Source organism: Macaca thibetana, chromosome X (assembly GCF_024542745.1).
Source record: "Macaca thibetana thibetana isolate TM-01 chromosome X, ASM2454274v1, whole genome shotgun sequence".
Taxonomy (NCBI): Eukaryota; Metazoa; Chordata; class Mammalia; order Primates; family Cercopithecidae; genus Macaca; species Macaca thibetana.
Genome location: NC_065598.1, coordinates 18,519,901 through 18,542,887, shown reverse-complemented (window position 1 = coordinate 18,542,887; position 22,987 = coordinate 18,519,901). Strand labels below are relative to the sequence as shown.

Here is a 22,987-nt window from a genome sequence, read left to right as displayed (position 1 = left end):
AACTAAAAACAGTCATCGTCCCTAGGTGATTTGTCATTCTTTTTAACATGGATTTTTTTAGTCTTACCCCACCCAAAGCACCATGCTTTTATGCTGGAAGGAATAATGAAGAGGAAAGAGAAACCAGAAATGGTCCCTGCTCCCTGGAAGCTGTAGTCGATGGTGGGGGAAGGGTAGATAAATCAGGCTAGGACAGGCTGACTGGCTCCTGGAGGCACACTCCAGCCTCCCGCGCTGAGGACCACTGCCGGCAGGATCCAGAGAGTGGCCAGAAAAGGGGTAGCAGTGGCGCTGAGCCCCAAGCCCAGGCACTGCTACGGTCACCCTTGGTTACTCGGTGATGGGGCTGCATCTGTCCTCTCACTGGTGGTTGCCTGCCTGTCCCTTTGGTAGATGACCCCCCATGAGATCAAGTTTGCTGTCCATGTTGAATCGGTGCTGAACCGCGTGCCACAGCCTGAGTACCGGCAGCTGCTGGTGGAAGCCATCATGGTGCTGACGCTGCTCTCAGACACGGAGATGACCAGCATTGGGGGCATCATCCACGTGGACCAGATCGTGCAGATGGCCAGTCAGCTGTTCTTGCAGGACCAGGTGGGGGTGCTGGGGAGCCGGGTTGGCTGGCATTTATCTCTGTTGAGGCTGGAGATTCTGTGTCCAATAGGAAAGAATATACTCGAACCAAGAAAATGTCATCACAGATGGGGAAAAAATGTCAACCACTTGCTTAGAAAATGGTACAGTGGCCACTTAGGAAATCTCAAGACCTTTGGGGATGGATAGGCCTGTCTCAGTGCAAGTTTTCGTCCAAACACCACTTGCAACACATGTGACCCTGGGTGAACCCCTTTATCCTTTACGCAAAGTCAGGTTCAACAGAGTGGTCGTCATCATAGTCAGGAGCTGCAAACTAGGATGCGTGATGACAGAGTACAGTGTCCAGAGAGGTAGGGCATTCCCCCGGCAGCGCTGGCTTCGTGCCCTCAGAAGGCCCAGGCCTCTAGAGCAACTCTCACCCTGCCCATGTTGACCCGCCGCCAACACGCAGAAGCATGATGGGGAGCAAGGACTCTGCTCATTGTCCCCTCTGCCCTTTCCTACTGCAGGTGTCGATTGGAGCCATGGACACCCTGGAGAAAGACCAAGCCACAGGAATCTGCCACTTCTTTTATGACAGTGCCCCAAGTGGGGCTTACGGGACAATGACCTACCTAACAAGAGCAGTGGCTTCTCATTTGCAGGAATTGTTGCCCAATTCGGGCTGCCAGATGCAATAGGCTCTCACCTGGAAGCACGATCACGCTCTAAACCTGTCATGTGCCCCCTAGCCTTATTGAGAAGCTTCTGTCTCCCAAGATCCCCTGTGCTATCAGGAAAGCATGTCCCATCAGAAACACTCTCAGGGGGGCGATGGCAGCACTCACCCTGAAACTGATGTCTGTTGAAGCCACAGATAGAGCTGAGGATTCCTGTGCTCCCCGCCAAGGATCGCCCCGGGATCATTTTCTAGGTTCATTTCTCTGGAACATTTGTCGTAGCATCTGGTCTCACGGACTCTGAGGAGGAATTGGAAATTGGTCTCTTTTGAGTGCAGAGGGAACCGAGGCGCCAGCTTAAATTGGCTCTTGCAGAGAGTTACAGAAATAGTTTCGATGAGCTAGTGACACATCCTAAAGATGCAAAGATCCTCCCGGCGGCAGTAGCCTTGACAAGGGCCACCTCTTCACAGGATGCAGTCTGTCTGTGCACCAAACTGTTCACCAAATAGAACGCTTGTGTCTCTCTCTGGAATTGGGGTTTCCTTGTGCCTTGCTTGCTTTCATAGCCTTCCATTTTATTGGCATGGCTGCCTTCATGTAACATAATTCTCTATCCCCAAGATTTAGAAAATTCCTCTTTGTTCACCTTGGCTCGTGGGCTTCTAGGGTTTTTATCCTGGCTGTCTGTGAACTAGGGTTTTCTCCTGCCTTAGGAAAAATCCTGCATCTTCTGGAATCTAGGAAAAAAAAAAAAAAAAGAAGGCAAGGCTCCTCTTATAGCCAGGCAAGCAGTTGTTTTAGGGCTAGGCCTGTGGTCCCCGCTTGTGTGGGGTGAACGCCTCGCAGTGGATACTTTCCTCCTGTGCTCTGGGCGAGGTGTCATAGGGTGAGCACAAGTCAGCAGTGCCATGGAAATGAACAGGCATGTCCCCGCAGAAACAATGCTTCCCTCTGAAAAATGGAGCCAGGCGAGGAACCTGCACCCTCTTGGTAGAGGCACTTTGGTCTTCCGTCTCTCAGGTGGGTGCAGTCAGGGGCCTCGATTGGAGGGGAGCAAGGTCGAGTCAGGTGTCAGGGTCTGGCAAATCTTTCGCCAATGTCTTAGCAATGGAGTTTCCCTGGGCATTGTCTTACCTTGGGGGAAGGAAACAAAACCAAGGGGAAAACAGTTTCTGGAAATAAACCCTGAAAGACGAATGCTCACCTAGTGGCCAGGAGGTGCTCTCTGTGTGTTGAGAGCAATGGGCTAGATTGTGGTAGACTTTGCCTCTGAAACGGAGATGAGGCTATGGGATCATTTCCTCGTACATCTGTTTGGAGATGCAGAGATCACGATGCCCTAGCTGCTTTGAGTGGGCATCATGATGCCCAGTGCCCCTCAGAGCCAAGATGCAGTACTGATGTTTATTCCTGAAGCAGAGGAGGGGCAGGTGGCCTCAGGTGCCTGCCAGCTTCCTGGCAGAGTCTTCTTCGGGCTGAACCAAACCTTTTGCAGTCTAGAAGACTCTCAGCACTCCAATCTTGGTGTGCAAGCTCTGTCCACATGGGACTTCCGTGCCCTTGTTTCCATTTCCTCCAAACCATAATGCTCTCCCTGCAGAGGTGCAGAGTAGTTCGGTAAAGAAAATCCCCCAGAGTCTCTCCATATCTGCTACAGTGGGCTTATGCATTTCTTGCATTTGGGGGGCAGATCCCAGAGACAAGAGGGCGGCACATGAGCAGACATGGTACCAAGCCCCTGACCCCTTGGGCCACCCTGTTCCCTCCCCAGCCCACAACAGCCGCTGACCAGAGCAGCTCTTCCCTCGCAAGCCGGCTTGCTCCCTTTGCCCCTGAGGCTCCACAGGCTGCAGCCTCCGAGGTCTGGGGGTCACATTTTCCTAGCCTTTGCACGTGTGTGTCTTTAAGACATGCCCGACAGAAACAAGAGTCTTGGAGATGACACGTAATTCACCTGCCCCGTGGATCATTTCAAACAGATAATGTGGGAAAGGTGTAAGAAGGTATAAATCATGAAAGTTGTTCTTGGAATCAGCTCGGGAAGAGTTAGAACCCTCCAGAATGAGCCAGGTGCTAATTTAGAACAGTCACCTGCCTGCCAATGATGATGACATGCTCAGCCACCGAGCCGCGGGCCGGGAGAGGAGCCATAATAAGCGATTCCACCAAGCCTTCCAGCCACTCCTTTGAAACCTCTTTAAAATGAAATCCTGAAATAGGACCGCATTTCCACAGGCATCAAGCTGTCAGCTTCAAAGGAGAACAGGCTTCTGAGGCCTGGCCCCTTCAGCAGGCAGCTGAGGCCCCCCTCCCCGAGGAGTGGAGATGTTTGAGGGCAGAGGGCCTGTCCTGATAGCACCTGCGTGGGGGTGGTGGGAGGGGACTGTTTCTAGGCCAGGCAAGAGGAGCCTGGCAGCCCCTGGAGCCTCAAGCCTGGGGCGGGCCAGGAACTTCTACCTTCCCCCTCAGAGCCAAGAAGTCAATTTGAACCTTTGCTGGGGCTCAGGATTAGCATGTTTTGTCTTGGAGGGCAAGCCGCTGGGGCCAGGAACAAGCATTCCTTTTAACAACTTCAGTTGAAAAGCAGCAGGCGCCCCATCCACTACTGTCCCTGGCTCTCATCAGAGGTGAATTCAGCATTCCTGCCACCCTGCCAGCACCTCTAGCGATCCTGGGCATGAGTTGACCACTGTGTACCTCAGTTTACCCATCCACAAAAAATGCAGAAGGCCAGGACTAAGCATGGAGGCGTGATGTGAACTCCCACTCCTCTGGCCAAGGGCTTCGTGCTTAGAGGAAACGAGATACGCCGTATGGCAACCCTGCCCAGAGTGGGGTGGGGAGGATGAGGAGGAAGGGGAGACCCTGCCTTTCAGGCCAGGTGAAGGGGAGGAGAGGTTGTCAGGGCTCAGCTGCCTGGACAGAGAGGATGGAAATGCTCCCTGTGTGAAAAAAGAAAAGGAAAAGACCCCAGATCGGGAGGCAGGAAATGCAATTTGGCGGTTGGTTAATGCCACTTACTTCTGGACAAGAAGACAGGAGGCTTGGTCACCCTTGATGGAAATTGCAGCAGAACCATCTCTCGAGTCTATTGATTCCTGTACCAGACTGGCAAATAGCTTTTGTCTTTTCTGCTTCCTTGTTGTCAAAGGGTACAGAAGCTTCCCACCCACTCCACCCCGCATCGCCCTTTGTGCCATTATCTTTCAAGGTGATTTAAGCTTTTGAAGTCCCTGCCATCTCCTCCGTGGGCCTGTACTTTGCAGGATGTGAGCACCATGTTCCCAGAATGCCTTCTGTTCTCCCCGACGCGGCCACTGATGGCTCTGCCTGTGAGGGGAAAAGAAAGCTGCGCTGTGGCCCTCTTAAAGCCCAGTCCCTGCCGTCTCCCTCAAAAAGCCACTTACGAAAGCCACGGCCTTGAGTTACCAAGAGAGTTCTCCGAGAAATGAGACTGGAGAGGCTGCTCTGCAGTCGAGTGCTGGGCGCGTCTGACAATGCCTGGGAGAGGGGGAAATTCCATCAAAAAACTACCATGGTTTTCTTTAGAGGAACATATGTGCACTTCTGGCAAAACATGCCTTCTCAGGAGGGCTGGAATAGTTGGAACCAGTGAACTCTGAAGTCGTGTGATTCGTCCCTCTGCCTTCGTGCAGTCCTTAAACTATTCTGAAAAATGCATGAATCCAGCACGAATCCTAGCATTTCTGCCATGCCCACTGAGGGCCAGGCAGGCATACGGCCTGGTTGGGGGGTGAAAAAGTATCTCTTTCGTGCTTGAAGGCCCCTGAGGAAGCCCCTGGGCTCCCGTGGTGAGTGTTCCCTGCGCTGGCCTAACAGGGTGTTGGCATCTTGAGCCCAGATCCTGTGCAGCATTGGCCCAACCCTTGCAGGTGGGCACCACCCCTTTCCCCTGCAGCTGGTGTGGCCAAGGTGCCAGGCTCTGCAAATAGCAAGCTGCATCTGAATTGGGCACGAGGGGATGGTTGCGCCTTCCACGTCTCCTTTTGTGAAAGACCTTCCCAGATACAAACCCAGGACGGACTTGCCGAAGAGAAATCCGTTACTGGCTCTAATCTCTGTGCTACCAGCTGCCATTGTCTCGAAGTTCATTTGCAAATAACAGAAACCACCTCTGGCTGGGTGAAGTGGGAATTTTATTAAACAATATTGGATAGGTCACATGGTCACCAGGCTAAGCGGCTCCCCAGCCAGGACCAAGATCCCATGTCACTCCCCAGTACTCCCAGGTTCATACCCTGGGGCTTACATCACAGACACCCCCAATGCTGAGCACTGTCACTGGGGCCACTGCCTCTGCTCTTTTGGAAACTAAATGTAGAGGCTTATGCTTGTCACCAAAAGGGATTTTAAACAGCCACTAGCTGCCACTTCAAGGTCTCGGGCAAGCATGCCGCCTTTGCTGAGGGAGAGGTTAGAAAAAACAGCGTCCAGCCAGGCGTAGTGGCTTGTACCTGTAATCCTGGCGCTTTGGGAGGCCTAGGCAGGAGGATCTCGAACCCAGGAGCTAGAGACCAGCCTGGGCAACAATGTGAGACCCTAGAAAAAAATAAAATCAGCAAGGCACAGTGGTGTACACCCTGTTTTCCCAGCTACTCAGGAGGCTGAGGTGGGAGGATCACTTAAGCCTGGGAAGTCGAGGCTGCAGTGAGCTGTGATCACACCACTGCACTCCAGCCTGGGTGACAGAACAAGACCCTGTCTCAATGAAAACCACATCTGAGAATTCTGCCCTCCAAAGTAGAGGTCCCCACTTCGTAAAATGGGGCTCCCCTGAACACAGGAAGGAGGTTTAGATGCCAAACATTCAAAACTCAGTGTCCGCTCCAGCTGGAATGCTTTTCTTTCCTCTGCCCAGAAAAGGACCTGTGCCCTCGCCAGGGTCTGCCCTGGAGAGGTGATGCAAGAGACACGTTTGTCCCTGAGGAAGGCTGTGTGTCAGGAGTGAAGAGGGGTGTGTAGGGGACCCCTCCTCACCCCAGGTGCATGGAAGCCATCCTGGCACTCACCTCTGGGCGGGAGGTAGGACAACTAATAACATGTTCTCTTTGGGTAGAAATGCTACTGAGCCATAGGGGCTGGATCACTGCTGCTGCCCAGTATGACCCACCAGACCACCTTCCACCACCCAGCGAAGCCCTGCAGAATTGCCAGTATGCCCTGCAGTTTTTGTGACCACCAGCCCAGTCCTGTTAGATTTTCATGGCAGCCCATCTGGGACAAGACTCAAATGATTGTCACATCTTTTCTTCTAACTCTTTAGCCAGCTGGGGGATTTAAAAATAATGAATTGGAACCATTCGTGGTATAAGCCTCTCCTGACGGTGTGAATAATTTCCTCCAGCTGTCACCAGGGATCTTTCCCTGAGTTCCTATAAGTACTGAAGTCTCTCTCCTGGGCTCAAGGGAGGCACAGCCATCTAGGCGAGGCGGCCCTCTCTGCCTCTCCCCTCCCTCCCCCTCCTTCTGGAGAGGCAGGCACCAGCTACCTGCTCCCCTTTCCCTCATTAGCCACAAGAGATCTGGAGCGAAAGTGGCCCAGCAGGCTGGGAGAAGGTTTTGAGAGCACTGCACACACCGTGGCTCTTCACGCCAGAAGATGAAGCAGCTGTTCTGAGTGGCCCCTTGCACTCCCACGTGAATCTCACCAGAAAGGATTCCGGGGTTTCCATCCCCTAAAGCAGAGAGCTCCCTAGTGCTAGGACGGTGACTACCCCCTACCCCCGCAGGATGTGTACCTTTGTCCCAGCCTGGTGGAGGCTGTGCATCGACTGGGTACTGTCAGCACACGTCCACGTGGCTGGATCTGGGCTTGGCTGGCTTAGGCCCAAAGGGCTCCACGTCCAGTAGGGCAAAGAGTCAAAAATAAGCAAGTCTGCAGTGCAAGAGGGGTCAAGGTGGAACCCGGGTAGGGGAGCTCACTGCCAGCATGGGGTCAGCAGAGGCTCCGCGCAATGCCCAGAACCGGGACTGGGGGGTGTGGAGCGGCAGAAAATGCGGGGAGAGGCAGGCACAGGCCAGGCAGCCTGGGAACTGCCGGCACTCCGTGGAGGGGATGCAGAGGGCTTGCTGGGCTTGGCTAGGGGTGGAGGGACCTTAGCAGAGTCACTGTCTTCAGTCCCTAAATGCCAGGCACCACCCCTCCACCAGCCCCAGTCCCACTCACTCAGCTGTGCTGGAGGCTCGAGATGGGTTGGGGCCAGGGGTGGGGATTTGACCCTCCCAACCCTCGCCTGGGTCTGATGGGCTCCTCATGGGTGAAGGCTGAGTAAAACACTCAGTCCTCCAGAAAGTACAGGGCCATGACACAGGATCTGCTCAAGAATCAGGCCCAGCAGGATCGGACTAGTCCTTCAAATGTCAAAGCAGCCGGCTGCGTGGGGACAGCACAGCTGAGTGAGGCCAAGGCCATCTTCCAGTCTCCTGCAGCTCAGCCGAGGGAGTGAAACTGACCCCTCCTCCCCACCCCGGAAAATGAACAAGGAACGATGATTTTCGCAGCATATCGGGGGCAGAACAAAGCAGAGGAAGGAATGGGGAGGCCTGGGAGCTGGAGAAGATCTCGGTGGGCAGGATGTGATCAGTGATCTGAAGGAAGTGAGGGCCTGAGCCTCACTTTACCTGGGGGAGACAGCACCAGGCAGCAGGAGCCACCAGTGAGATGGCAGGAGGCAGGACTGCACCCAATACATCTGCAGGGGGCGGGAGTGGAGCCACCAAGGAGTCCAGACTTTGGCTTTTGTCCCAAGTCACTGGGAAGAATGACACAAGTATTGCCAACCCTGCCCAGAGGGATCTGTTTTAAAGGTTAGGGGGCAAGGCAGAGGGGAGAACAGGTTCATTTCACCACAGGTCTGACGAGGGACGTGTGAGAGGCAGAGCCAGGAAGGGAGCCAGTGCCGAGGCCATGTGACTTCCTTCCACCTATTTTGAGGAGCTGACAGCCTTCAGGAGCAGCCCCTGCTTTGCTGCTATTTAGGGGAGATAATCTAGTAACTGGAAAATGGGGGTGATGAAATGACAGAAGAGGGAGAGAGAAGCGATGCCTGTTCCCTTCCTCAGCTCCCTCCACCGTCTCAGGCCTAAGACCCTACAAGGTCCCTACACCACGTTCAAGCCAACACGCACATACAAAGCCACATACCTGTATCTGCTGGCACCACCTCCCTCAGGGGATGGGGCGGGCAAAGGAAGCAATGGCTGGGACTCCATCCCCCGGGCACCCTCCTCCGCCCTGCCTTCTCCTGCTCTCACCTGACCTCTCCCCTGACGTCCCCAAGCGTCCACTGCCCTTCATATTGGGGCTTTAGAAAGCAACCGTGACAGACTTTGGGGCCAAGGCCTGGAAAGGTTCTAAAGGCTCCACACTGCAAGTTGTTCAGAGGCTGCTTCCTCTGCACTTTAAATAGATGTGCTGTGCTGACTTTGACACATTTCTTTTTTAAACTTTAAAAAAGCACAATCGGAAAAAAAGCAAGAAAGAAATGTAGTGAGTCATCCACTAGCGGGAGGGAGGGGCACCCTGCTGGGAGGTGGGGACCAGCGGAACATTCCAGGAGGCTGGCCAGGGAATACGTACCCCAGCCGGTGGGGAGAAGGAATATAGGAGGGGATAGTTGAGGTCAAGAGGATTAGCTCCAAGGAATCCCTGGAATCAGCAACTTTGTCGTCTGGGGGTCTTCTGCCTGTATACCTGAGGTGTCTTGGAAACTAGAGGAGGGTGAAGACTTGAGCTGTGGCTCCAACTGAGGGACACGTTCCACAGGTGCTGAAGAGCACGTGATCATCATCTATGCCTGCTTAGTTAGGACTGCTGTTAGCACCTGGATTTTACAGATGAGGAAACTGAGACTCAAGAGGGCTTGTGAGTTTCAGAAATTCACACGTCAGTGGCAGATCAGGAAGAAGCCCATTTTGGGCCTCCATGTTTACCTAGATCTAGGCAAAGAACCTTGCCTTAGTCTCTAACAAATTTACCTCAGAAGAGAGACTCATTTGTTCAGTTTATTCAAGGTTTGGATAGTAGATATGAAGAGAAATATTGAAGGGGAAGGGAATTCTCAGCATACAGGGGTTAGGAAGCTAAATTCAGCCCAGGGTGATAGAAGTCACGCATGCAACTGGGCGGCGCAGCAAGGCTGGGGATGCAGCACTGCGGACAGTGGCCAAGTCTCTTAGCTCCTCTGAGTCCGCTGCCCCAGCTAGGAAGCGGGGACACCAGGTCCCGCCCTGCCTCTCTCAGAGTCCATTTCAAGGTCAGGAGAAATGTGGCTCATGCTTTGGAGCCCACAAAGCCTTTAAGTAGCCTCTGCTGTAATGTGGTCACAGCCACCCTAGGAACTGTTCTCAGATGGTAGCCTTTGGCAAAATTGTGACACAGGCAGCATTGGGTTTAAGGTCTCACACCTTACTTTGGCCACCTCCTTGGCCCGTCACCACCAGGAGCTCAGGGGTCAGATGGGCCAGAATTTTGACCCCCCATGCTGCTGCTTAGAGCTGGACACCGTTTGATTAGACACAATCTCTTGGTGCCTCAGTTTCTTCCTCTGTGAAATGGGATGGTGATTATAGAAACCATCTTCATGTGGTGGTTCTAGAGATTAACAAGCTAATGGACGTAACAGTAACAATACCGTGTATGTAATGAGGTCATGATCACGTTTGTACACCCCTGACACTGGCAGAGGCTCAGCAGACAGAGGCTGCTGCCACTCCCCCACCCCACGGTGGCACCGGCCTAGGTCTGCAGTCTCCACATCACCCTGAAGGGCCCAGGGTGTATCTGAAGGGGAGCTTTGGCTCAGACAGGTGACACTTGAGCTGTGTGGCCATGGATAGCAAGTCACTCTCTGAGCCTCATTTTCTCATTGGTCAAATGGGGATGACGATGCTCATGGTAGAAGATTCTAGAGGACCGTTAAGAACGAGCTAGGGGGATACGTCCATTTTAAACAGAGCAAGAGAGAGGTCTGTGAGGACTGCAGCCTGTCACACCTGGGAGGAGCCCAGTTCAAGGTCAAGGGTGTTGAAATCAGCGCTGCCCTGAGCAGGGCTCTGGTATATGGACCAAGGACAGAGCAGAGCTGACAGAGGCAGGAAGTGGCACTTTGAGGAAGAGAAGTGAAGAGCATAAAAGCCCTGTCTTCATCCAAGGGCCTGGGGTTGCAAAGGGATGCGGAGCCTCCTGCCCTCACTTGGGAGAAGCCTGTCTGCCCTTAGAAGAAGGGAGAGAGCCTGGGATGGGGGATGCCCCTGGGGGAGGCTGAGGAGCAGGGCTTCCCTTTTGTCTGACCCACTCAGGACCCACCAGGGCGGGCAACCAGGGAGGACTTGGGGCCAGGGAGCTCTCAATAGGTGGTGCCACTTCGCTGGAGGTATCACTGCCACACAGCAGCCTGAGACTGCAAGAGCTGCCTGGCATGCTGGGTGGTTCAGAGCATGGTGCTGGGGCTGGCACTGGTCTGCCCAGGCCACATCCAGGGCCACCACCTCTGTACTTGGGCTTAGTGAGAGCACCTGTACCTCGCATGGCTGTCACAAGATTGAGTGTGAAATATTTTTAAAGTGCTTGGATACCACTTGGCACATAGTACGTGCTAAATAAATGTATGTGTTTAAAAAAAAAAAAAAAAAAAAAAAGATAGTGGGGATAAAGCTGCCGGAACAGAGCAAATATTCAATGAATTCCTCTGAGAATGGCCTCCAAATCCCTTCTCTCCCATGCTGTCCTCTCAACAGCCAACCTCCCGCTACCTGGGAGACACTCAGATGCTGAAGTGTTCTAGGAAAGAAGCCACAGGGTGCGGGTCACTCCCAGTCCTCCCTGGAATGTTTGCATTTCACAAGTCACATGCAAGTTTCGGTGGAAGTTCAGACTTGTGGAAGTCTCAGCCCCTGAGCTGGCCAGTGTGATGGGGAAAGGGTCCTTAACTCCCAACTGTCATCTTTTCTGCCTATGTGCAGGCTGCACTGCCTGGGATCTGCGTTCTGATAACCTGTCTCCTCCCAGGACTCTAAAAGGCAGGAATGGTTGGGTGCGGTGGCTCATGACTGTAATCCCAGCACTTTGGGAGGCCAAGATGAGGTGGGAGGATCGCTTAAGCCCCGGAGTTCCAGACTAGCCTTGGCAACATAAGGAGACCCTATCTTTACAAAAAATGGAAAAAAACAAAAACAAAAAAAAAACCCTAGCCAGGTGTGGTGGCAGACACCTGCAATCCCAGTTACTCAGGAGGCTGAGCTGGGAGGATCACTTGAGCCCAGAGGTGGAGGCTGCAGTGAGCCATGATCATGCCACTGCACTGCAGCCTGGGCAACACAGCAAGACTCCATCTCAAAAAATTTAAAATAGTAGGCAGGATCACACAAGAGGACAAATGCCTCAGTAATCTCTCAGGATACTTCCAGCTGTCCATCGTGGCTACCCAGCCTGTCAGTGGCTCAAACACAGACATTTCTCACCACATGCAAGACCATGACTGCCCCTGGGAGGTTGCAGGGTTGGTTCAGTGGCTCAATAATGCCACAAAGGCCCCATGCTCTTCCTGTCTTTCTTCTCCATCAACTTCAGAGTGGTGCTTTCTTTTTTAGTAGGTACAAAATGGCTGCCACAGCTCCAAGCATCACATCCTTAAAGGACAACATCCTAACCAAGAAGGGAGGGTCCGGGCTTTCTTCTTTAGCTTTTGGCTTCTCCCTCGCTTGCTCCAGTCTCTCTCCTCCTCGCTCCCTCTCCACCCCTCTTTCCCCCATCAACCCATTCCAGGTAGGGAAGTCTTTCCTAGAAGCCCCGTGGCAGACTTTTCCTTAATTCTAAATGCCCGGGACTGAGTCATATGCCTGTTTAACACTAATCACTGGCAAGTGCAATGAGTATTAACAGAATGGATTTCTAAGTCTGGAACCATCATGGGCCTTGCAAGGTTGGTGGGGGTACCTTTGGAGACCTCACTTGTCAAATACCTGCAACAAACTCGGGGTCCTATTAGCTAAGATGACTGCTGGGCAACCTTGAGTCTGCCAGGAGCACTCAGCCTCCTGGGTCATGGTCTCTTTCTGTGCTTCCTGAAGTTTCTTATGCCTTGTCCAGGGCCACTTACATCAGTCCTGCGCTGGGAGAAGGCAGGCTGGGGGACTTGGCAGCACAGGCAGGTCTAAGGTCCAACAAAAATATCCCCACAAAGAAGCCAGAGGTTGCACTCTGAGGGATGGGGCTCATGCGATCCTCCCGCCTCGGCCTCCCAAACTGCTACAATTATAGGCTTAAGCCACCGAGTCCGGCCCTTGGTAAGATTTTTGATCGTCTTCAAAGAGTAATCAAAACCAAAGCAAAAAAGCAAATATAATATATATTTATTATATATATATTACAGACATGAGCCACCACCCCCACTGCAAATATATTAATAATTAGCCAGAATGAAAAGTCTAGATAAAATCAGCATGATAGAATTTGAGGTGAGGGAGTAGACACTCTGGGATGTGAAATATGCAAATATTCTTTCTGAATATAAGGGGTGAGAAAGAGATCAATTCAAAAACAAGATGAGAGGCCAGGCACAGTGGCTCATGCCTGTAATCCCAGCACTTTGGGAGGCCAAGGCGGGTGGATCACCTCAAGTCAGGAGTTTGAGACCAGCCTGGCCAACATGGTGAAACTCATCTCTACTAAAAGTACAAAAATTAGCTGGGTGTGGTGGAGGGCACCCGTAATCCCAGCTACTTGGGAGGCTGAGGCAAGAGAATCACTCAAACCTGAGAGGAGGAGGTTGCAGTGAGCCGAGATCGCACCACTGTACTCCAACCTGAGCAACAAAGCAAGACTCTGTCTCAAAAAAAGACAAGAAACATAGAAACACAGAATTTCCATCCTGAAGCCAGGACAGCATGCCTGTGTGTTTGTCACCCAGACAATATGTGACAAACTAAAATAAGTCTGTAATGCAAAGCAATGTACATCATATGCTCTGCAATGGGAAGGACCAGGTCAGAGAAGCCACCGTACACATGAACATGTTCAAAACGAGCTACCTAGATTGATGGTGACAATAATGTCAAGAGACCAGACCCCTGTTAAATGACAAATGTTGACAGATCGGGTTTACATGGTTCATATAGAAAGATATATGCTCTTTGGAGGCATATGGATACAGAAGGTTGCAAAGAAAAGGACAAAAAAAGGCATTTCAGGCAAATGCTATCAGAAAGAGGGCTGGTCCCCCTGTGTCACTGTTGGGTAAAATAGACTTCAGGACCAAAAGAGGTATTAAGGATGAAAAACAGCACAACATGACGATAAAAGATGAAATTTGCCAAGAAGACATTTCCATTTTAAACATTTCTGTATCCAATAAACAACTTCAAAATAAATGCAGGAAACATTAACAGAAGTACAAGGAGGACAAGATGACTTCATCATCATGGTGGGAGGCTTCAAGACATCTTTTTTTTTTTTTTTTGCTACTGGTAGGTTAAGCTGACCAGAATATCATCAAGGACATAGAAGATTTCAGTGACACAGATAACAACCTTGAGCTAATAGACTTGAGAACAGGTCTGCTCAACAATTTGAGAATACATATTTGAATTCTTCACACACACTTGGAGTATTAAAATTTCAGTTATTTACTAAGCCTTAAAAGAAAGATGCAGGGCTGGGCCAAGTGGCTCACACCCGTAATCCCCGCACTTTGGGAGGCTGAAGCAGGTGGATCACCTGAGGTCAGGAGTTTGAGACCAGCCTGGGCAACATAATGAGACCCCGTCTCTACAAAAAAGTTAACAAATAAAAATTAGCCAGGTGTGGTAGTGCACACTTGTAGTCCCAGCTACTTGAGACTGAGGTGGGAGGATAGCTTGAGCCTGGGAGGTTGAGGCTGCAATGAGCTGCGATTTGCGCCACTGCATTCCAGCTTGGGTGCCAGAGTGAGACACTGACTCAAAAATAAGTAAATAAATAAGAGGTTGATTGGAAGAAAAAACAGGCACAGAGGCATTGAGTTTGCAATGATCATTATCACTTTTCCCCCCAAATCTAGAACTACAGAGTGGACACCTTTGTCCTGGGGCCCCTGCTATTTCTGCGGGTCTGTTCCTTGGCTTCCCCCGAGGACATCCCCGCGGTTGATGCCTCTCCTGCGTGGGGAAGACACGTGGAGGGGGGGCCGCTGCTGCTGTGGGCATGAGGCTTAGAGGCTGCCAGGGTCAGCATTTCGTTCTCACCGGGACCCCGCAGCACCTCGGGATTATGCCTCGACCCTCCCCGAGACAAAACTGACAGAAGAGGAATTCACAGGTGGCAGGATTCGCCTGAAGGCCAAAGGACCGGGGGCACAGCCACAGAGAGCTGGTGAAATGTCATTCAGAGTCTCTCAAAGTCAAGGCCCACTCTTAATAGCTGCCAGCCACCCCCTAGGCCAGGCTGAGGTCACGAGGAGTTGGCTGCCTCTTGCTCCTCTGACAGGGTAGAGAGTGAGGGGGTGACAGGCAGTGAGGGGACAGTTGGTGGGGACTACACAGTCCACTTCCTGGGAGGGATATAGAGGTGGGAGCAGGAACCCCCAAAAGAGCCCAGACACCAGTCTGGGTGGAAACTGAAGGGCACAGAGGGTGCCGGCCCAACCTAATGAGACCTAGACAAGAGGGGTAGAGGTCACCCAAAGGCCACAGGTGTCACTGGGTAAGCAGTAGCATTCGGTGGTTAAGAGCTCTGATCCTGGTACCAGAGTCTAGGCTTCCATCCCTGCTCCTTCCTCAGTGTGCTGGGTGGCCTTGGGCAGGTCATATAACCATTTTGGGCCCCAGTTTCCTCAGTCAGTCCACTGGACGCATATTTAATGAGCCCCTACTACATGCCAGGTGCTGATTTAGACACATGGGAGAATCCATGAGCAAAACAGTGATTCCTCCCATCTCAGAGCCTAAGTTCGGGCAGAGACAGATGATAAGCAATGACCTTAACACATCGGGACATTATGCAGCCAATTCCACAGTGAGGCTGGCTCAGGCCCCACAGAAAGATTGGAGAGGGGGAATCAGGCAGCAGTATAAATAGGCTGCTGAGGCCAGGGCTTGTCAAGAAAAGATCTGAGCAAAGGCTGGAAAGGGCTGAGAGAAAGGGCCGCATGGCCATTGCGGGAGAGCACTCATAGCAGAGGCAGAGCAGGCCCAGATGTGGTGGCACACACCTGTGGTCCCAACTACTCAAGAGGCTGAGGAGGGAGGATCACTTGAGCCCGGGAGGTGGAGGCTGCAGTGAGCTGGGATGAAGCCACTGCACTCCAGCCCAGGCGACAGATGGGACAGTGCCTCCATGAGAACTAATGGGCACTCCTGGTCTCAAAGACTGCCCTACCCTATCAGGGCCCTGGACCTTGGTGACCTTTGGCTTCCTGACCCAGAGCCTCCCCAGGATCCAAGTGTCTCCTTGGACTTGGATGTCCTGTCTCTTTAAAAATTGGCTCACACCTGTAATCCCAGCACTTTGGGAGGCCAAGGCAGGTGGATCACCTGAGGTCAGGAGTTCAAGACCAGCTTGGCCAACATGGTGAAACCCTGGTCTTTACTAAAAATACAAAAAATTAGCTGGGTGTGGTGGCGGGCATCTGTAGTCCCAGCTACTCGGGAGACTGGGACAGGAGAAGCCCTTGAACCCCAGAGACAGAGGTTGTAGTGAGCCAAAATTGCACCACTGCACTCCAGCCTGGGTGACAGAGCGAGACTCCGTCTAAAAAAAAAAAAAAGAGGAGGAAGTCCTGCCACCACATGGATGCACCTGGCACCTGGAAGACATTATGCTAAAGTGAAATAAGCCAGACACAGACAAATATCACGTGATTCCCCCTTATATGTGGAATCTAAAGTCCAGCTCACAGTAATAGGGAGTAGAAGGTAGTCACCAGGGGAACTGGGGAGATGTTGGTCAGTGGGTGCAGACTCAGCTATGAGCTGAGGAAGAGCTGGGGAGGGAGCGCAGTGTGGCGGCCATCACCACTCAAGCACTGTCCACACAGTGCCGCGTGCATGGAGCACATCTGCTGAGGGGTCTGTACTGTACAAGCCAAAGGAATGAAAAAAGCTTGGTGTTCATTGCTGGGAATGCCAGGCCACCTGTTCCAAATCCAAGGAGATACTGGGATCCTGAATAGGCTCTGGGTCAGGATGTCAAAGGCCACCAAGGTCCAGAGCCTTGCCAAGGTGGCTCAGTCTTCGTGACGGGGAGTGCCCATTAGCACGTGTGGAGGCACTGCCCCATCTGCCACAACAACATCGGCTCTCTCCGATGTCTCATTGATGACCTGTGAGCTGTTTCCTCCCACACCGACCCTGGGAAAGCAAAGAATCACAAGCAGCAATGCCCTGGAAGGACCAAGGAAGACACAGCCATTGCGGTACTTCCAAGTGGGACGCTAGCTGCTCTCCCTCCTCAGGGACCTCCCATGCCTCCTAGTGGGGCTGGGCTCTATGACCTCCGCCACTCATGCCACTCAGAGGACCCTCTCTCTGTCGGAAAGTGGTGGCAGCTATGTCACCCCCAAACCCTGGCTCCTCAGTGTCTGTTCAGAATCCCAAATCTCTCAGCAGTTTTTCCGAACACTTTCAGAAGTTAGAGAACAACTTCTTCCCTTTGGCCATTAAAATGTAAGCAATTGACCTGGCACCGTGGCTCATACCTGTAATCCCAGCACTTTGGGAAGCTGAGGCAGGAAGATCACATGAGCCCAGGAGTTCGAGACCAGCTTGAGCAACATAGTGAGATCCCATCTCTACCAAAAATGTAAGAATTAGCTGGGTGTGGTGGCATGCACCTGTAGTCCCAGCTGCTCAGGAGGCTGAGGCAAGAGGATGGTGTGAACCCAGCAGTTTGAGACCAGCCTGGGCAACATGGCAAGACCCCGTCTGGAGGAAAAAAAAAAAAAGTAAACAGCTGTACTGTGAGTGGCAAAAGAGTTAAACTTCAAATATCAAAACTCAACTTCATTCAAGTGATGTTCTCTTTAGGTGTCTGACAATGTTCTTTGGAAATTCAGGTTGAAATACAGTGACTTTTAGGGCAAAGAAAACAAGCAGAACATCCATTCCCCATATCCTAGGCACGCTCATCCCTCACATGCCATTTATTCCTCACGCCACCTCTCTGAGAGAGGGCATATCACCCCCTTCTGTGGACAGGGAAACTGAGGCTTAGAGATGTTCAGAAGCTGGTCTGGATTCCAGCGCCTGTATGGAAGTGGCAGAGATGGGCCCAGGTGCAGTAGCTCATGCCTGTAATCCCAACACTTTGGGAGGCCGAGGCAGGCGGATCACTTAAGGTCAGGAGTTCGAGACCAGCCTGGCCAACATGGTAAAACCCCATCTCTACTAAAAACACAAAAATTAGCTGGGCATGATGGCATGTGCCTGTAGTCCCAGCTACTCAGGAGGCTGAGGCAGGAGAATCTCTTGAACTCGGGGAGGTGGAGGTTGCAGTGAGCAGAGTCTGCATCACTGCACTCCAGCCTGGTGACAGAGCAAGACTGTCTAAAAAAAGAAGGGAGGGAGGGAGGGAAGAAGGAAAGGAAGGAAAGGAGGATAGGAAGGAAAGAAAGAAAGAAAACGAAAAGAAAGAGAAAAGGAAAGAAACAAGTGGCAGAGCTGCAATTCAAAGCCAAGCCTTGCCCTTTAAAACTGTACGCCTTCTTCCAGGGTTGGAGGCCAAAGGATTCCTCCTTTCCACCACTCCTCCTGGAGGAACGTGTGTCAGCACCCAAAAGCACACGTGCAAGGTGGAGAAACAGGGAGAGGTTCGCGTGGCACCCAGGCGGGCCCCCTAATTTACATGTTTTCTGCATTGAATCCTGATGATTTCCCCAAGCACAGCCCAACTGAGGTTGAGCCTCCTGGGCCCACGTGGCCTCCTCAACCTGACTCTGGGAGGAGGTAGCTGAGCTGCATCTTCCCATCTGCTAGGTGTCAGGTTCTGCAGGACGCCAGGCCTGAAGCTGTCTCTGGCCATCCTCTCCCAGTCACCCACCCCACACCATTTCCCAGCTTCCCAGGAGGCAACAAATCCCTTGTCTGTTCCCCAGCAACGTACCCCGGCCCCAAGTCCCTCCTGCCCCCAGCGGATCCTATTCTCCGAGCACAAGGCAACCTTGGCCTTCGGCGCTGAATGCTCACAACCTTATGTGATCATGTGCACACCAGCAACAGCAGCGCACCGCGGCCAGGCATGTTGTACAAGTGAAATGCCAAGAGTGTGCTCCAGGGAGCAGCCTGGAAGGAAGCAAGAGTGACAGGGGAAGGAGCTGAGCAGGGTCAGGTGGAACCCAGCCAGCCTGACCCCACAGGGGGCTCTTGAGTGAGCATCGCAAGATGAAGGCAGCCTCTGCCATCAGTTAGCCAGTGGCTGCTGGCTGCCCGCGGGTGGCAATGGGGGCAGTTGGGGGGGGACACGGATGGGACACAAGCTCCTAGGTAGGCACCTCCCATCAGCCCAGGGCAATGCACCAGGAAAGGGAGTCGCTGTGTGTTGCTGGCACCCAACATTCCTAGAAGCCCGAGGATGAGTACACCAGCCAATAAAGGGCATGCAGCGGGGCCAACAGCTTCCACTACAACGAGATACCACTTCCTGTGCTACGTGCTTCACGTACATTCGTTCTCATCTTTGCTATGGTCCCGGGATGTGGTTGTGGTTACACTCATTTTGCTGAACGATAAATGGAGGCTCTGAATGCCCAAGTCATAGAGTTTCCCATGCCCTTGATGGCAGAGGGGCATCTGAAGTCAGGTTGTATGACTTCAAAGTCCATGTAGGGTTGCCAGAGTTGACAACTAAAAATACAAAATGCCGGCCAGGCGCAGTGGCTCAGGCCTGGAATCCCAGCACTTTGGGAGGCCAAGGTGGGGGTGGATCACTTAAGGTTAGGAGTTTGAGACCAGCCTGGCCAACATGGTGAAACTTCATCTCCACTAAAAATAGAAAAATTAGCCAGGCATGGTGGCACACACCTGTAATCCCTGCTACTCAGGAGGCTGAGACAGGAAAATCGCTTGAACCTGGGAGGCAGAGGGCCCAAGATGGTGCCATTGTACTCCAGCCTGGGCGACAGAGTGAGACTCAGTCTCAAAAAATAAATTTGGATTTCAGGTAAACAAGGAATCTGGTTTTAGCACAAGCATGTCCCGGACAATATTTGGGACATGCGCAAATGAAACTATTATGCATCGCTTATGTGACATGCAAATTAACGGGGCGGCCTGTATTTTAGCTGACAGCACTACAGCCCATGGTAGCGGGCTACCGTCTTCCACTCTCATTACTCAAGCAAACAGGGCTGGGGGGTGGAAAGTGCACATAGCACCCGATACTGGGGGACAGCGTTCTGTTACACTGAAATGCACACAAATGCTTTCATGCTTTGCAGAGGGAGGGGACCTACAGTTTTTGTCTGATAACGAGGATATAATTGTGGCCACACCACCAAGTTTGAAATTATCCCCTTTAAATGTGGTACCTCCGGGGGAGGGGGGGAGGGTTCTCACTGAAAGCACAAAGCAATGAGAAGTGGGACATTTTCTGTCCGGTGTTATCGGGTCCCCGTGGGAACGCCCCCGAGCTCGGCAGGCAGCCCCGGGTTTCCCTCCACCCTCGCGTGAGGGAGCTGTGACTGGATCCTCTCTATCGATCACTCTAGACGCCCACACTCGGCGCTGACAAACCTCAACTCTGCAGGAGCCCCTGCACGGAGGGGAAGCCCAGGAAGCCCAGTCCCCCCATCCCCGGGGGCTTGAGCTGTACCCCAGAGCTCTTAACTTATTTGAGGACTCTGCCTCCCTGCCCAGCTAAGGTCCCAAGAGCTGTCCACTGTGCACGATGTGACACATAGCACCTGCAGAAAACCATTTCCAGTGCCTGCTCCCACTCTCGCACCGGGAAGCATTTCACCAGGCGCCGCGATGGGGGGAGTGAGGGATGGGGGGAGTGAGGGATGGGGTGAGCTTCGGAGGCTCCCCGAGGCAGCAGTAAATCTAGGCTATAATTAAATCAGACTGTGAACATATTGTTCACAGAAACCTTAGCAGAACATGAGTCATGTTGCTTGAGTGAATCAGAGCCTCAGAGTTTCCATTTATAATTGCTTTATTTGGGGACTTTATACTTCAGCTCAGGATTTTGGCCCACGTCGTTATTCTCCCTTTTGGGGAAAGCCTGAGGACTGGACATGGCTAAGGGTGCACCTGGGCAGCCAGGAAAAAGCAAATACCAGGAGAATCCTCTCCCCAGCCCCAGGGCCACCTCCCTCCTGCAGATGCCCCCAGGGCCACAGGGACAAGGGGCCATTTCGACTCTTGCTAGTTTCTGAAATTTTTTTAAGTAAAATTTGATGAGAGGGAGGAGGTTGAAAGCTCAGGTTAGAATGAAGTTTCACGATCTCTGTGCTGCTTTTGGTTAACTCGGCTCCCAGGACAGACCAGACAGCGCACAGTGGTGCCCGCACACAGGCCCCAGAGCCTGACCGGGCCCTAGCCCTGCCCCGCCACTACCAGCTGCACAATGCTGACAAGTGACTCCACCTGTGTCTCTTCCTCCGTAAAACAGGAGTGATAACAGTAACCTCACAGGCTGGTTGTGAATATTAACGAGTTCATATGGGTGAAGCCCTTAGAACACCAGTTGGCTTGGTGGAAGTGCTAGTGTGTGAGTTTTCATGATCACCACCACCATCGTCATCTCAGACCACCAGCGGCGTCGCTGAGCCCTGAGGGACAGGGCCTCACGTGCTTCACACACAACCCACAGGCAGCAGCGCAGGCGGAGGCAGAACTCACTGGATGGGGGTGCTACCTGGGCCTTCCCTGCTTTCTGTCTGTCACTTTTGTTGTAGGTGAGGAAATGCAAGCCCCAGCTCACACACATTAGCAGTGAGCCCAAGCAGACAGAGCTGAGCCTCCTGACCCCACCTAGCACGCTTTCATGTGTTCCCAGGTGTTCCTACTGCAACCACGTGCTTGGAGCAGGGAGCAGGTTTCTCCCTTTAGGAGATTTGCAGGGTGGGGTCTGTAGTGCTGGTAGGCAGTGGGAGACTGTCACTTTAAGCCACACCCAGGGCTGTGTAGTCAGGGTCCCCACAACCACAGCGCCAGCACCCTCATCACTCAATGCACACGTTCAGGATGCAGCAAGTTCCAATGCTGTCACCTCATTTGGAACCTCACCACAATCTTTGGAGGCCAGCTGGGGGCGGCGCGGGGCGGGAGGGGGCCGGGGGGGTGTGGATGAGGTGCCCCTGCTGCGGATCCTCTGAGAGCTTTGTAATGAAGAGTGATTTCACCCACTCAGACCCAACATGTAAGTGGCCCCGGGGATCCCCAACTTTTTCCTGCAGGGATCTTTTTATCACCCCACTTTCCCTGCTTTGAACGAGTTTATCTCCCAAGCTGCGAGTGATAAGTAAATTAATTTGTTCTCCTATAATTTAGTAATTGGCAGTGAACATAATGGCCAAATGAAGTTTCTGTTCAGCATGGGAGAAAGGGTGCTCCCAAGCCAAGGAACTGGGATTCCTGCCAAGAGCAAAGAAATGTGACATTTTCCTTGGCCCGAGATACCTTATTAGGAGCTCCAAGTATGTTCTCCAGAAGGCTTTCTAAAATGACAACACCAGATAGGCTCCTGTTAGGATGGCTGTCCTCCCCGCAGGCCCAGGGACCCCAGGAAGGGAGTCACCGGGGGGCTGCGATCCCGCTATGGCAGCCCAACCCCTGTAGGTCAATGACTGAGTAAGGGCCTGTATTAGTCTGTTCTCACGCTGCTAATAAAAAACTAGCTAAGACTGGGTAATTTATAAAGGAAAGAGGTTTAATGGACTCACAGTTCCACATGGCTGGGGAGGCCTCACAATCATGGCAGAAGACGAAGGAAGAGCAAAGAGACATCTTACACGGTGGCAGGCAAGAGTGCGAGTGCAGGGGAACTCCCCTTTATCAAACCATCAGATCTCGTGAGACTGACTATCACGAGAACAGCACGGGAAAGACCCACCCCCATGATTCAATTACCTCCCACTGGGTCCCTCCCACAACACGTGGGAATTATGGGAGCTATAATTCAAGATGAGATTTGTGCCCGGATAGAGTGATAACCCTGACCTTAAGCTGGACTGAGCATGGGCCATGTTTTTTAAGTTAGAAATGCTTGGTTTGGGGCTGGGTGTGGTGGTTCAAGCCTGTAATCCCAGCACTTTGGGAGGCAGAGGCAGGCGGATCACCTGAGGTCAGGAATCCAAGACCAGCCTGGCCAACATGGCAAAACCCTGTCTCTACTAAAAATACAAAAATTAGCCGGGTGTGGTGGCGCATGTCTGTAATCTCAGCTACTCAGGAGGCTGACACAAGACAATCACTTGAACCTGGGAAGTGGAGGTTGCAGTGAGCTGAGATTGCACCACTGCACTCCAGCCTAGGCAACAGAGCGAGACTTTGTCTCAAAAAAAAAAAGAAAGAAAAAAAAAGGTGGGGGGAGGGGGGAGGGATTGCATTGGGAGTTATACCTGATGTAAATGACGAGTTGATGGGTGCTGACGAGTTGATGGGTGCAGCACACCAACATGGCACAAGTATACATATGTAACAAACCTGCATGTTATGCACATGTACCCTGGAACTTAAAGTATAATAATAATAATAATAATAAAAGAAAAAAAAGGAAATTCTTGGTTTTGCTC

At 52.3% G+C, this 22,987-nt stretch overlaps 2 protein-coding genes across 4 annotated transcripts in view; one reads left to right on the top strand and one right to left on the bottom strand.

Moving 5' to 3' along the window:
• PHKA2 (phosphorylase kinase regulatory subunit alpha 2) overlaps positions 1-2,000 on the top strand; it is a 90,557-nt gene extending 88,557 nt beyond the window's left edge. For all 3 annotated transcript variants that reach the window (XM_050776622.1, XM_050776621.1, XM_050776620.1), the window contains 2 exons: positions 394-594; positions 1,107-2,000. In XM_050776622.1, coding sequence (XP_050632579.1) covers positions 394-594; positions 1,107-1,277 — 372 coding nt within the window. In that variant the 3' untranslated portion in view covers positions 1,278-2,000. The remainder of the gene's footprint in view (positions 1-393; positions 595-1,106) is intronic.
• Positions 1-22,987, bottom strand: part of PDHA1 (pyruvate dehydrogenase E1 subunit alpha 1) — a 563,563-nt gene that overhangs the window by 460,348 nt on the left and 80,228 nt on the right. The window lies entirely within an intron of this gene.